At 40.2% G+C, this 13,547-nt stretch overlaps 2 protein-coding genes across 3 annotated transcripts in view; one reads left to right on the top strand and one right to left on the bottom strand.

The window, feature by feature from the left end:
• The window catches only part of itga1 (integrin, alpha 1), a 61,131-nt gene that overhangs the window by 20,916 nt on the left and 26,668 nt on the right, over positions 1–13,547 (top strand). For both annotated transcript variants that reach the window (XM_026173499.1, XM_026173500.1), the window contains exon 2: positions 6,133–6,253. In XM_026173499.1, the coding sequence (XP_026029284.1) occupies positions 6,133–6,253 (121 nt within the window). The remainder of the gene's footprint in view (positions 1–6,132; positions 6,254–13,547) is intronic.
• Positions 9,643–11,122, bottom strand: LOC113025589 (trichohyalin-like). Its single transcript, XM_026173501.1, has one exon. It carries the CDS (start codon positions 10,974–10,976, stop codon positions 9,684–9,686), a length of 1,293 nt encoding a protein of 430 aa, XP_026029286.1. The 5' UTR covers positions 10,977–11,122; the 3' UTR covers positions 9,643–9,683.

Below are 13,547 nucleotides of genomic sequence, written 5' to 3'. Positions count from 1 at the left end.
AAGCCCACATGCCGCACATTTGCCAAGACTAAAGCAGAGACTGAGCAGGCAGCCAAATGAAAAGATTTTTGTCAAAGTAAGCGGAGCTAAAAGCTGTCAGAAGTTCAGCTCGTGATAACCATTCCTAGAGCGATTAGAGAGGGTAGCGTGGTTACTGCTGGAGTGGCAAAGAAGATGAATTCAGAGAAAAAATGGATGGGGGAAAAATGGGAAAAATGTGCAGTAAAGAAGAAAAATGGACAAAGATAAAAGAACAAAGGAGGAAATCTGGAAATATTTCAGTTTTATAACTTCTTCATGGCTCTAGGCTGCCCACAGACATGCCAGAATTATTTGAAGCTTTTCTCTTGCCAGTGTTGTCTCTTGTTAAATGCCAGCATGTGGTTTTAGAAAAGGTCTGAGTCCCACCCAAAGCCCCTTTTGACATTATTCCTTTGAAGGGTCAACGCCATAAATGATAAATGCACCAGTTCAGTCTTCAGTTCAGCACGACATGAACTTTTTTCTAGTTTCTGCAGATGTTTGCTTGCTTTCTTTTTAGAAGATTTGTTTTGACTGTCTGTCTTGGATCAATTTAACAACTGATTTCTCACTGCATCTAATTAAGGTCAAATGTCAGGCCCACTTCATGATTTTGTTTCCCAGAGCTGGTGATTTGCATTAAGCTTTAAAGCTCTTTATAGATGGTTAGATATGTTACAGATGAGCAGGTGCCAATGGGATGCAGATTTTTAACCATAGCTGAGCCAAGCTTTGAAGCCTACAGGTGCTAAGTTGAGTGATGTCTCACAGGTCAGCGGGTGCTGCTTTCTGCACTCGCTGTATCAGCAGCAAAGTCTTTTGGTTTTCCTTTGGTTTTGATAACTGTGGCAGAGAGAGCAGTGGGGTTTTATCTTGTGGCTGACAGACTGCCGGGATCAATCAGGACCACGTGGTCCTTGACTGAAAACAGACCCACTGTAATATCACTTTTGCAGTATTCAAACCAACTTAGATTAGACATTTCTGGTCAGCATGTTTTCCATTTTGATAAATGACATGCAGATTTTTTTGGCTTTTTTAGACTTGTTCATTGACGCTGTGGGCCTCTGCTGTTTTTGTAGTGTGGAGAGCCCAACAGTCAGAATGATTATGAACACAAAACAAAGGGAAATTGTCTTAAAGTTAAAACGCACTGTTAGTTTTGTTTATGGAAGGACAGCGTGCTGCTTTAAGCTCAGTACTATTTATCTATAAACAGTAAAAGATGTTTGTAACCACTATCACATCATATATTTGTTTGTACATTAGGCCTGGACCATGTTAAATGACAGAAAATGGACGAAAGGTTGGATGGAAGACCAAAAGTAGCTAGTTGGCTAGCTAGCTTAATTAGCAAGGTGCTTCCATTGTTCTCTTGTGATACTTAATGGGATGCTAAATTTAGCCATTGACAAATAGGCTTAAAATGAATGTACTTGCCAGAAAGTAATGCCCAACTGACTGCTCTTTTAGAGGGGTTGAATGTTCAGCAAGATGTAAAAGCAAGCATCCATCACAAGTGGCCACTTTAAATGTTACTGCCTTGAAACTGGTAAGTTGTACAAAAATGCCAAGGAGAAATTAGCTTGTTACCATTTTTTAAGCCAACCTATAAACTATTTAAAAGATGGTTTTGCTTTTTGCTGTCACCATATGGTGGCCTTCAGAAAAGAATACAGGTTAAAGACACATCTGTAGTGGCTTTATTTTTCTTTCCCTTTAAATGTACCAGGAAGCTAAGCCTGTGTTTCCTACCATCTACGCTGTAAAGATGTTCTGCTAGTTGTATATACTGTATATATATGTCAGTTACTGTTGGAGAAAGGCTCAAGCAAAGTTTGTTAAGCTTACTGTGTCTGGCATTTCAACGTTTTTTGAAACCATATCTAATGAGGTAAAGTTGAGTTTGACAGTGACACTGCTTGCTTATTGGCTAGCGACTGACAAGTCATTCAACCCTCGATAATTCCCTTTTCTGGATAATGACCATAACTTACAAAATGAACTTCATGTTTTATTCAGTATGACTTGAAAATAGCAACTGGTGTCATAAAGTAATCAAGAAAGTGTTTACTGAGGTCAAAAAGCAAGGAAGCCAAGGGCCATTTTCCCATAGACTTATAGACCTACATCCAGAAGTCAGTTTGCAACCTGAGTCACCCATAATCCCATGAAAAGGAAAGAAGAGTCAGTGCACTTCTGCATTGGCTTTACTTTTACAACTCAAACCTACATCTTGCTTAATTCTGTCCTTTTTTGCAGTCAGAACATTTCGTCCTGAAGGGGGTCTAAATGAGTAATTTTTGACACATTTCACTTAAACCACAATGATCAGTTTCATTCTTAAAGAAAAGTCACAGCTTGACCTTAGCAAGTATTTTATTTCCCCTGGGGACCATGAGTGTCTGCACAAAATTTCATGGGAGTCCATTGAGGAGTTGTTGAGATATTTCAGTCAGGATGAACTGATGTGCTATACACACTCATGTGTGACTGAGTACATAATGAACCTTCCAGCAGTGATGGACAAATATACCCATATGGAAAAGATATATTTAAATCTTATAAAGTTTTTATCTGTCTTGTATGAAACTTGTATGAAAAGCATACAAGAGTGAAAACACATATAAGATCCCTTGAAAAATTATACAATGAAACTTGTATGTTTTGTATACTTACTAAAAAAATATATGAAAGTAATGAGAAAGTGGCCACTTTCATGAGTAAATCATATATGTTTTTACTATTTCTTTTCCATATGGGTATATATGCCAGTACCTCAGACACTCATGTGGCCATTTCCATCCACAGAGGGACAAGACTGCTTATTGGTTTTCCAGGGCAGATGTTAGCCCATCTCACAAAAATAGACAGTTATATAACTTCACTGGTTCTGATTTGAAGAGAGTAGAGCCAGGAGACACCCAATACAGCGAAATGAGATTGGTATACACAAAGTATGTGCCTGCCAGTGGACAAATGATGTTCCTAAGTGATTTACAACTCAGGCCGGTTTGACTCTGAACTGTACTTGAGCTCAGTCTGTGATGAATGAAAAGGCCTGGTTGGCCTGAAGCCATCTTAAATCAGCTAAATTAGCTGTGTGTCCGTGTGTGCGTGTGTACCTTTGGATTTGTGGAGATGTGTATAATCAGGTTAATAGGAAAAGGAAATTGAGCTTCTCTGAGAGATGGAAAGGGGGTCACAGAGGAAGTGCAGAAATGACTGAGGGAGAAACAGAGGGGATAATACTTCTCATCTGGGGTTCCTGTATATGACTCAGCAGGCCTCCTTCGTGGTCTCTGGAAATTTAAAAAGTGAAATCTTATATGAAATCTAAATGATCGACATTTAAACGTGACTAGCAGTTTTACAACTGCTCTGTTTACAGAGAGGGATGCTTACATATGCTAATCCCTGCATGTATTGCTCTCTGTGGCTTTCTTGTGTTGTTAATATGCACAGGAGACCACTCCACATTTTCAGCAGTTTGTGATTTTAGTAAGCCAGTAAGCACATTTGAATGTATGGAGCCAAGAGACAACCTCGGCTGAAATATTAAGCCAGTGCTGAAGAAAAACAAAAGTTCCTTGAGTGACCACTAGACGCTGGCTCCCAAAATAAGTCAGCTTCCTAGTGCAGTATATAAAAACTCTTTACTTTACAGTCGAATTAAATGGTCTCTTGAAGTGGGCTCTGTAGTTATTTTGACCCAACTGTATGCAGAATTATTTTGTATATATCAGATATTCCAAATTGTCTTTACACTGGTGTGAAAAAGTGTTTGCTCCCTTCCTGATTTCCCATTTTTGTCAGATCATCAAATAAATTTAAATATTAGACAAAGATAACACAAGTAAACACAAAATGTAGTTTCTAAATGAAGGTGGTTATTTTTAAGGGGGAAAAAGGCCAAACCTATATGTGTGAAAAACTTTAGCTTCTGTCTCTCTAAAAAGAACATGGCAGTAGAGTTACATCTGAACAAAGAATAAGTGTCACGGTCCCCGTGTCTCTCTGGTTGGCCCACGCTGGCTACAGGTTTTGTTGTTGTTAGTTTTAGTTTTTTGTCTCTCCTCCTCCTCTCTGCCTGGGTGGAGCTCATTACGGGCTCTCACTCTTGGCCCACGCACCCCTGTGGATGGTGTCCACCTGCGGCTGATCTGGCTGATTTCCCCAGCTGCTATTTAAGGCAGTGGCACAGAGCAGCTCACCGCTGGAACGTCGAACCACCTGAATTCTGGACCGAATCACCGGACCTGTCCAAGTGGGGCAGTGTGTGGAGTGTTGGAGCGAGTGCGGCTGAAGAGGAGTGCGGCTGAAGAGGAAGCGTGTGTGTGGATTCCCCCCCCCCCTTCTCTCCCTGGAGCCCTGGACCCCCTCCCAACTCACTGTACATATATTTTGCACTAAGGTGATCCTTATTGTAAATAAATCCCCTTTTGTTTCCTTGAAAGAACTGTCTGCGCGTGGGTCCGTTCAGTAGCCATGACAATAAGACCTCTGGAACAATATCCTTTGGACAGACAAGACCAAAGTGAAGATTTTTGTCCATAATGCACAATGCAAAAACCAAACTCAGCATAGCAGCACAAACCGACTGTGAGGCACGGTGGTGGAGGGGTGATGATTTGTGCTTGTTTTGTGGCCATAGGACGGGAACCTTGCAGTCTTTGAGTCAACCATGATCTTCTCTGAACAGCAAAGTATTCTAGAGTCAACAATGAGGACATCTGTCCGACAGATAAAGCTTGACCAAAACTGGGTCATGCCACAGGAAAATGATAACATCCACAGCAGAAGACTTACAGCAGAATGACTGAAAAAGAAAAGAGTGAAGATGTTGCAGTGGTTCAGTCTAAGTCCAGACTTCAACCTGACTGAAATGCCGTGGTGGGACCTTAAGATAGTTGTGCATAAACGAATGCCTGCAAACGTCACTAAACTGAAGCAGCGCTGTAAAGAAGAGTCAAAATTCATCCACAACCACGGAAAGGTCCTGATAAAATCATATAAGCTGCTAAATCACGGGGTGTACTTTCACAGGGCTCTCTTTTAGATGCTACTGTAATCATTTTATGCTTTTAATCAGAAGAATAAATTGTGTAGATTCAGGGATGTTTTGACTGAGTAAGAACATTCATTCATTTTCTGGAGCTCGTGAATGTCTCTTCTAAATATCAAAGCAATCTGTCTGGGATGTTGCTGTGTGGACCACACTGAAATATCTGGTGGATAAACCAACAAACATAATCAATTCTTGGGTGTTGCTAAAAGATGTAAAATTACTTCAGTCTAGACCTTTTAATGTAGTTCTCAGACACATTAGCTACAAAGCATTACCATCAAAGGATAAATAGCTGCTTTATCCTTGTGTGTCTATGTATGCGGTCTGCCTTTGCACATTCTGTTTTTAATCCCACTGTTCTTCTACTCCTCTACACTCCCTCAAAGGTCCGGGAATTGAATAAATTATATTGAAGGAATTTCCTGGCACAGTAGATATAAAGAGTGTCATTGTGGTGCAGGCACAATGAGACATGGATGGATTTATATAGAGGCTCTGTGATATACTCATCTCAGTGACAGACAGACCCAGACTGGGCAGAGTGCAGAGAAGAAGCCATTGTCCTGGAGGTCAGATTGAACCCTGACCAAAATGGCTCACATTGATGTTCGAAATTCCTCTTCCAGAATGACTGTGTGTGTCTGTGTGCGTGTCTGTGGTTCACAAAGTTCGGCCCTCATCTGGGTACATCATTTTCATGCACCCGTAAATAATATTGACATAAATAGAATTATTTATATTTGCTGTAACTAAAATACCTAAATGCTAACTTTTATTTATTACATTTACAAAGTATTTTAGTAGATCTCTTTTTTTTTTCCATTTCGAAGAGGCATCTTGAGGGTTTCAGAAATATTTACTGAGTGTTTATGGCTTCTGCACTTAGAAATAACTGCATACGCACATCTTTTGTTTCAGTATTTGCCCATCAGTTTATGTAAATCCACTCTGAACAGCAGCACAGCAGACTCAAACAGGAAGTAAAGCGGCGCCACTCTCGAGTCTTATCATGCGTAACCTTTACTGTACTTTTATCTTTGCAGTGCTGCTGACCTGCGTGTTCTCCTTCAACGTGGACCAGAAGAACAGTTTGTCCTTCTCTGGACCGCTGGAAGACATGTTCGGCTACACTGTCCAGCAGTTTGAGAACAGCGAGGGAAAATGGTGAGTGTCATCAGCAGCGCGTTTTTTAGGGGCTAAAGTCATCAGGAGGCCGGATGTATGTGATCCCTGCATCTCACATGTAACACAGTAAGGGGAATTGCTGAAAAGAATATATAAATGGGCCAATAGGTTCGACTATAGGAGCACAGAGGTGTGTTTAAATGAGACACTGAGACAAGAATGTAACTCAAAAGAACCAACCGACTTTAGTGAAATAAACCATAAGGTTGACAAGCACAGGTTAAAGGCACTTTACAATTGTAGAAAAGAAACTTACAAAAAATGAAAGAAAAGTAAAACACATACTAAGACAATGACTTGGCCAAGTGTCCCTTTTGGTTTTCAATGCTCGGGTGCACCCTAGTAACCTGACTCCTTAACTTTTATACAAACAGATTACACAAATCCAATGTACATTCAAATGAAAATCTCACACTCTTTTCACATGTGGAAAATGTTCTACACAACAGCTTATTATTTAAAGTCCCAAATAAGAAATGTCCACTCCTATTTTTTTTCCCAGGGTGTGAAAGAAAATAGGGGTGAGAGAATGTCAGTCAGTGGTCTTATGAATAACCAGCTGTGTTAAAGTGTGAGTGATACACACTGCAAGGTGCAGCAGATCATCAAGTGGAAAAGAAGCGAATCTCAGTCTCTCTAAGTCAGGGGTGGGCAACTCCAGGCCTCGAGGGCCGGTGTCCCTGCAGGTTTTAGATGTGTCCTTGAACCAACACAGCTGATTTAAATGGCTAAATTAGCTCCTCAACATGTCCTGAAGTTCTCCAGAGGCCTGGTAACGAACTAATCATGTGATTCAGGTGTGTTGATCCAAGGTGAGATCTAAAACCCGCAGGACACCGGCCCTCGAGGCCTGGAATTGCCCACCCCTGCTTTAAGTCCAGGTGGGAAGGCTGGGAATTGTTCCTGAGGATCCACCTCAGGAACAATTCAGCACACACACGCCGAAGACAATGGTATGGTGTCTCTCGGTCAGAAAATGCGGGGCTCTAAATAACGTAACAGGACATGTTTTTTTTTCTCTTTAATGACAGTAATACGACGTGAAAGAAAATAAACATTTGTCGCGCTTCAAGTGTTACCTTACTTCTGGAAGCAGATTGAGATGAACTTTCAGGCAGTTGATAACAACCAGAGCTAACAAAGGCTAACAGTTTAGCTCCACGCGGTACTGTATAAAGTCGCCAGAAAACTGCAGCATTCGCCTGTTTACTCACTTTGGCTACTTTTAACATGAAAGGTAGCTGATAACCAGCAAACTTATGTGCAGCACAGTTGGTTACAAACTTTTATCTAATACTCTTTCTAACTCAAAAACCTCAGTCTCTCTTTTCTCCTGCTAGCACGCAACTACCTCCACACATAGCACCGAACACAGTGTAGGTGGGTGAGACATACAGCGGCAGGCTGCTTTCCCATTGGTCAAAGCATACTGGGACCTGTGCATTTCGATTGGTTGGGCAGGCTGTCCATCTCTCCTCATATTTATCACTCATTAAAGTGGTACCCTCATTTTATGTGGGTTACACACAGATGCTCGCTGAAAGACAAGACCGTTCCAGCGCGAACCTTGTTGTAAAAATAAAGATGACTTCATGTGTTAATATTTTACCTAAAAGTCACACGAGGCGTCTTATCTGGAACATTTTTGCAACACTTTACATGTGGTACAGGTCTGCAGCAGCATAAGGTTAAATAAACAGAAAGAAAAAGCTCATCTCATGCAGTAACTTCACACCACACTTAGTGTCATTGTATGAATACATTCAGTAAATTGCATCCATTCCTGCTTATCTAGTTGCCATATCTTGTCCCACGTCTTTTGTCGTAAAGAGAATTTTCCCACATCAAATTGATAGCTTTGGTGGTGAGATGACTGTTTTCATACCGTTTTGGTTTATCACAAATTCCCTTATTAGAGTGTTGGACTAATTAACCAACAGTCTTATGGATCACTGTGTCTAAGAGGTTGCATATCTAAATGCAATACTCAGAAGACAAAAGTCGAACATACGGTGTGTATTTAATGCTAATTAAATTAAAATAGCAAAGTTCTCAGAACAGCCAGGGAATACAAGTATCCAAGAAACACTAGGATTACTTATTCAGACAGCACATGGAAATCAGAGCTACATGGCACACAGATATGGTCATGGACAACACGACAAATGACAAAGAAGGACTGAGAAAGTACATACACAAGAGGTAATGAGGATAGAGGAAATGAAGACAATCAGGGAACCAGTGAGGGCCCAGGACAGGAAGAAAAGCTGCGCAAGACATGAAGGGAAACTGAATGTTTCAAATTAAAGACAGGAAGTAAGTAAAGAAAAGAGACAAGAAGACAGACTGAACGTGAGACATTGAGACAGAGATGAAGAAACATTGAAAGATAAAGACAAACAGACGAGACAGAAGGAGGGCCAGAACAGAAACACAAAGGGAGACTCACTAAATACATCACTAAAGTGAACAGAAACTGAAGGCACAAACAAGGCTAGAAAGTAAACCATAAAGAACTTATACAAAGCATCAGAAAATTAACAAGATGTATTAAAAACAACCTTGTGAATAGAAAACAAAACATTAACACGACAGAAACCTAATCCAAAGAACCTAAAATTCAAAACTAGAATGAATCCTCAACTCAAAGACTCAAAACCTTGGATCAAAGACCCATGGACCATGACAAACTGGGTGGGAGAAGCAGACCAGTTGGTCGGCTCCCTTTCACCAATTTTACAGCCATCATTTTACCAGGAAAATGTGTCTTCTGTCCTTCAAGGTCTTATTCAAAATCAGCAATACTACACTTTAGGAATTTGATTAATTTGCATAAGAGGAGTGACATCTAAATATCCAGCTGACCTCTCTTCTAATTTGATCAATTTCTCAGACAGACAGTTTACCTGCAGATTTCCAAACAGATTAATCATATTTAAATTATCCTTTTTAAATTATCTTTTTCCTGGAACCACGTTCCAGGATTTTTCCTTCACCATTTATGAGGTTTCAAGAAGAAGATAAACGACAGATATGAATGTTTGAAAAAGTTATAGATGAAAAGATTAGATGAAAACTACTCAAAGGATAAATTCAATTGGTTTATTGTTTTATAAATAAGTTGAAAAAGAAAAAGTTAAACAAGTAAATAATGAAACAAGGTAAAATGAAGTAAGAACAAAACGTTAACAAGTAAATAATGAAACAAGGTAAAATGAAGTAAGAACAAAACGTTAACAAGTAAATAATGAAACAAGGTAAAATGAAGTAAGAACAAAACGTTAACAAGTAAATAATGAAACAAGGTAGAGGAGAGAAAACCCCAACAATCCCCTCTGAGCACGCACTAGGCGACAGTGGGGAGGAAAAACTGCCTTTAAACGGGCAGAAACCTCCGGCAGAACCAGGCTCAGGAGGGGACAGTCAACTGCCGGGACTGGTTGGGGAGGTGAACAGAGGTGGAGCAAGACGAGGCTACACCAGGTGAGGAAGCAGTAGAGTCTCTCGTCCAGGGCCAGCGGAAGCGTTTGTTCTTCTTTTTCATGCAGTTTTCTACAAGAGCTTTTTTTTCCAGGATGAGGGTTCTCAACTCATCGATGGTTTCTACGTTTTGTTTCTCAAGCTTCTTGCATGTTTTCTCCACCTCTTCCAGTGTTGCTCGTTTTTCTTCAAGCTTTTCCCTGAGCTCTTTGGATGTTTCCTCCTGCATTATCTTGTCCTTGTGCATGTCTGCGTTTCTCTGTTGTACTTCTTTGTACATGTCTTGTAGCTCCTCATTTCTTCTGTGGATATCTTGGAGCGTACGCTGCAGGTCGTCATGTATGTTGTCTTGTTCTTGCTTTTGCGCCTGCATTTCAGTGTGTTTGCGCTTCAAGTTGTTGTATTCCAACAATATCCCCTTAGTGAGCTCGGAGTTGTTTCTCGCCATTTGATCCATCCTTTTCTGCATGTGTGAGCATTGTTTGTCCAGTTTTTCTTTTTCCCTTTCTAGTTGACTTGTTTTGTCCTTCAGTTCACTACAAAACTGTTGCAGTTTTAGGTTTTTACCCTCAAAGTCTTCGACAATACACTTCTCTTCTTTCAATCTTTCTTTCTCTTGAAGAAGGTCTTTATTTTGGCGCAGTGTATCATCCAACTTTACTTTCAGCATTGTGTATTTTTCCTCCGTGACTTTGAGTTTGTGCTCCATGTCTCTTTGCTTTTTCTCCTGTTCTTCCTTCTGTTGGAGGATTTCTTTATTTTTTTTCACAGCTTCATCGAAGTTTTTTTGGAGCAGCCGATTCCTTTGGTCCATATATTGGAGATCCCATTCTGTCTTCTCAACAGTAGCTTTGCTGTCTTTAAGCTGGTTGGACATCTCCTTTAGTTCCACGCTCTTTTGCTTGTTTTCCTTAATTAGGAAGACAATCTGGTCTCGGGCTTGTCCAAACTTGATTCCCCAGCCCTCATTAATAATTGTTATGTCGGGCTGGCGTTGTTGTCTTTCTTCAAGGGTCTTATTTTGCGCTTCCATCTGTCTACACTTCTCCTCCAGTTGAAGTTTCTCGTCTTCAATCTGTTGAATTTTATTCTGGAGGTGGTAGTTTTCCTTCTTACTGTCATGTAATGCCCTTTGGACGGCTAAGAGGTCATTTGGCCGGCCACGACAGGAAGGAGAAGCGGCGTAATCTTTTTGCCTTGGTTGGTGTCTTGTAGGATACATGTTGAAAGTTGTACACGACAACTCTGAAAAGGTTTCCAAAAGTTTCTGTGGTGAACGTGTGAAAGCTGCAAACACAAATGCTGCGAAGACACGAACTACAAATTGCTGTTTCTCACCCCTATTTAAGGTCAAACTTCAAAGGATCAAAGTGTAGTGACATCACAACTCCGTGAGCCAATGAGATTGTCATGTGACCTTTTGGAATGGGGATATTTTTTTTTAAACCGTTTTCAAATTTAACTTAATATTTGACTATTTCTTAACTGACCTGTTTAGCTGATTAAGAAATGAATTGCCACGAGCATCCCTAATGTTATATAACAGACAAGTAATAGAGGTATAATACATTTTTTAAATGTGTCTTTTTTTCCCAATAAATATTTTTGTTTAAGAGAATTCTGGCCAAAAATGTGCACACGTATCAAGACAAGTGTTCATTCGGTTAAGTTCTACTCCAGAAAATAATAAAAAAAGGAAAAAAACACTGATTCGCTTGTAAAATTAAGCTGGGGCGAGCACACCAGCTGCGGCTGTAATGAAGGTCCTTGTTTTTACTACTAGCTGTTAACCTTAAACTGCCCGCCAGTGTATTCACATACCCAGCCTGTTAATACAATGAAACCAAGCATCCGTGGCTTCTTGCTAAAATAAACATGGAAACATGTTTTTAAAATCTTTTATCTCTTCTGCTTTCTGCAAACTCCTTTAGTTACTCTAAAGTCAGACCTGTTGCACTATAATCGCTGATCCTTTCCTGCATGGCTATACCTGATGGCGCTTTGTACTAGTTAACTTATCGAGATCATATGAGATCACTTGTAGTAATTCACTTACTGCTAATCAGTGGAGCCATTTGCAACTGAAACTCCTCAGTGCAGTCAAACATGTGTGCTACATATCATCCAAAAAGCTTGATTTTGTTCTGTTTCACACTAGTGATGAGGGCAAAGCACGCTGCGAGCGGAGGGAGGACATGACCGAGGCTGAATGATTTACAGAGGTTTAGTGGGGAAAAATTAGAGACGACCTGTAGCTCTCAGTGTTACGCTTGGGAAAATATTTTAATGAGAAAATATAGCAATCACATGGTGATGTAACACGCAGGTTGCTGTAAGTGGGAGGTGACTGATTAGTTACAGATGCCTTAACCGTCAGCGAGGGTGGGGAGAGAAAAGCTGTTACATGTGGCACAGGCGGTTCAGCTTTTCGCTGGAGCCTCTTGTAACCTTGGCTAACCCCAAGATTTGTCTGCTCTCCACAACATTGCTGGGAAAGGTTTCAGAAAAGTGCAATGTTTTCATTTTTTAAATCATGTGAAAATGATTTGTTATTATTGTAGAAATTCAACATTTAAAGAGTTTTAAGGTTTAAGAACTTGTAACCTATTTTTTGCTGAAAAATATCCATATATTATTCATCCAATGATGAATTATGGTTTGTGGGGGCAGAAGGTAACAGAGGTGCCCGGATATTCCTCTCCCTAGCGATGTCCTCCAGCTTATCTGGGGGCGCTCCCAGCTGAGAGACATAATTTTCCTCGCTTGCTCTGTGTTTTCCAGCAGTCTCCTCCTGATGGGACACGTCCCAAACATCTCACCTACAAGATTTCCAGGTGCCAGCCTAATTAGATGTCAAAACTGCCACAGCTTTCTCATTTTGTTGTGGAGGTTTAGCAGCTCTTTGAGCTTGTTGCTCTATCTCCAAAGCAGATCCCAGACATGCTTTGGAGGAAGCTCATTTCCTGCCACTTGCATCCCTGACCTTTTTCTTTCGGGAAAAACTAGTTAGTGAAAAAGAGTAATTATCAAATAAACCAGGATTCAGAGTTGTAAGCCGAGCTAGCAGCTTCATTTTCAGTTGTTTAATTCTATATTCAGCATCTTAACATATTCACATTTACTGTGCAACCTGTTACCATACTGCCATTTTTACCCTTTTATCATACTGACAACAAACCAATGAGAATTTTAATAACAGGTGTTTTTTTTTCCTTGTCACAAAAACATAGCTGTTGAGCTGTTTTTGAAGTAGATGCAAATCCCAACAAACAAATAGTATGATAGGATCAATCTTTGTTCATTCAATCTGAAAACGACCCATTTCATTGCCGTTCAGCTAAACAGTGGAATCTGGACACCGTTTCAATTTTCCCTCTCGCAGCTGCTTATTTTCACTTTTCTACTTTGGTTACGTCAGCCAAAATGACTCGGTTACTGTGGGGGAAAAAGACCATGGTTTGACTTCAAATACACCCTGTTGGAGAAAGTTCTGAGTCATCTAGAGTTGATGACACCAGCACACATTTTACATACAGTTATTCACACGGCTGTGCCTTTAAAACTTAACTTTATGTAATAACAACAGCCTGTACAAGCCTGGTTTTCATGTTAAGAACAGTTTTGAAAATCCATTGGATCGGGGAAGTTATTCATCCTGTGTGCAGCATGAATATTTGGACAAAGTTGCATACCAGTGCTTTGAACCGCTGTTGAAATATTTAAGTGGTTGTCAATCATTCCCTTGTTAAAGCTGCTCTTTTTTTGCAGTGACACGAGCAGGAAGAACACTTAA

Source organism: Astatotilapia calliptera, chromosome 7, assembly GCF_900246225.1.
Source record: "Astatotilapia calliptera chromosome 7, fAstCal1.2, whole genome shotgun sequence".
NCBI lineage: Eukaryota > Metazoa > Chordata > Actinopteri > Cichliformes > Cichlidae > Astatotilapia > Astatotilapia calliptera.
Note: the sequence above shows the minus strand (reverse complement) of the source record. Positions and strands in the feature narration are given on the sequence as shown.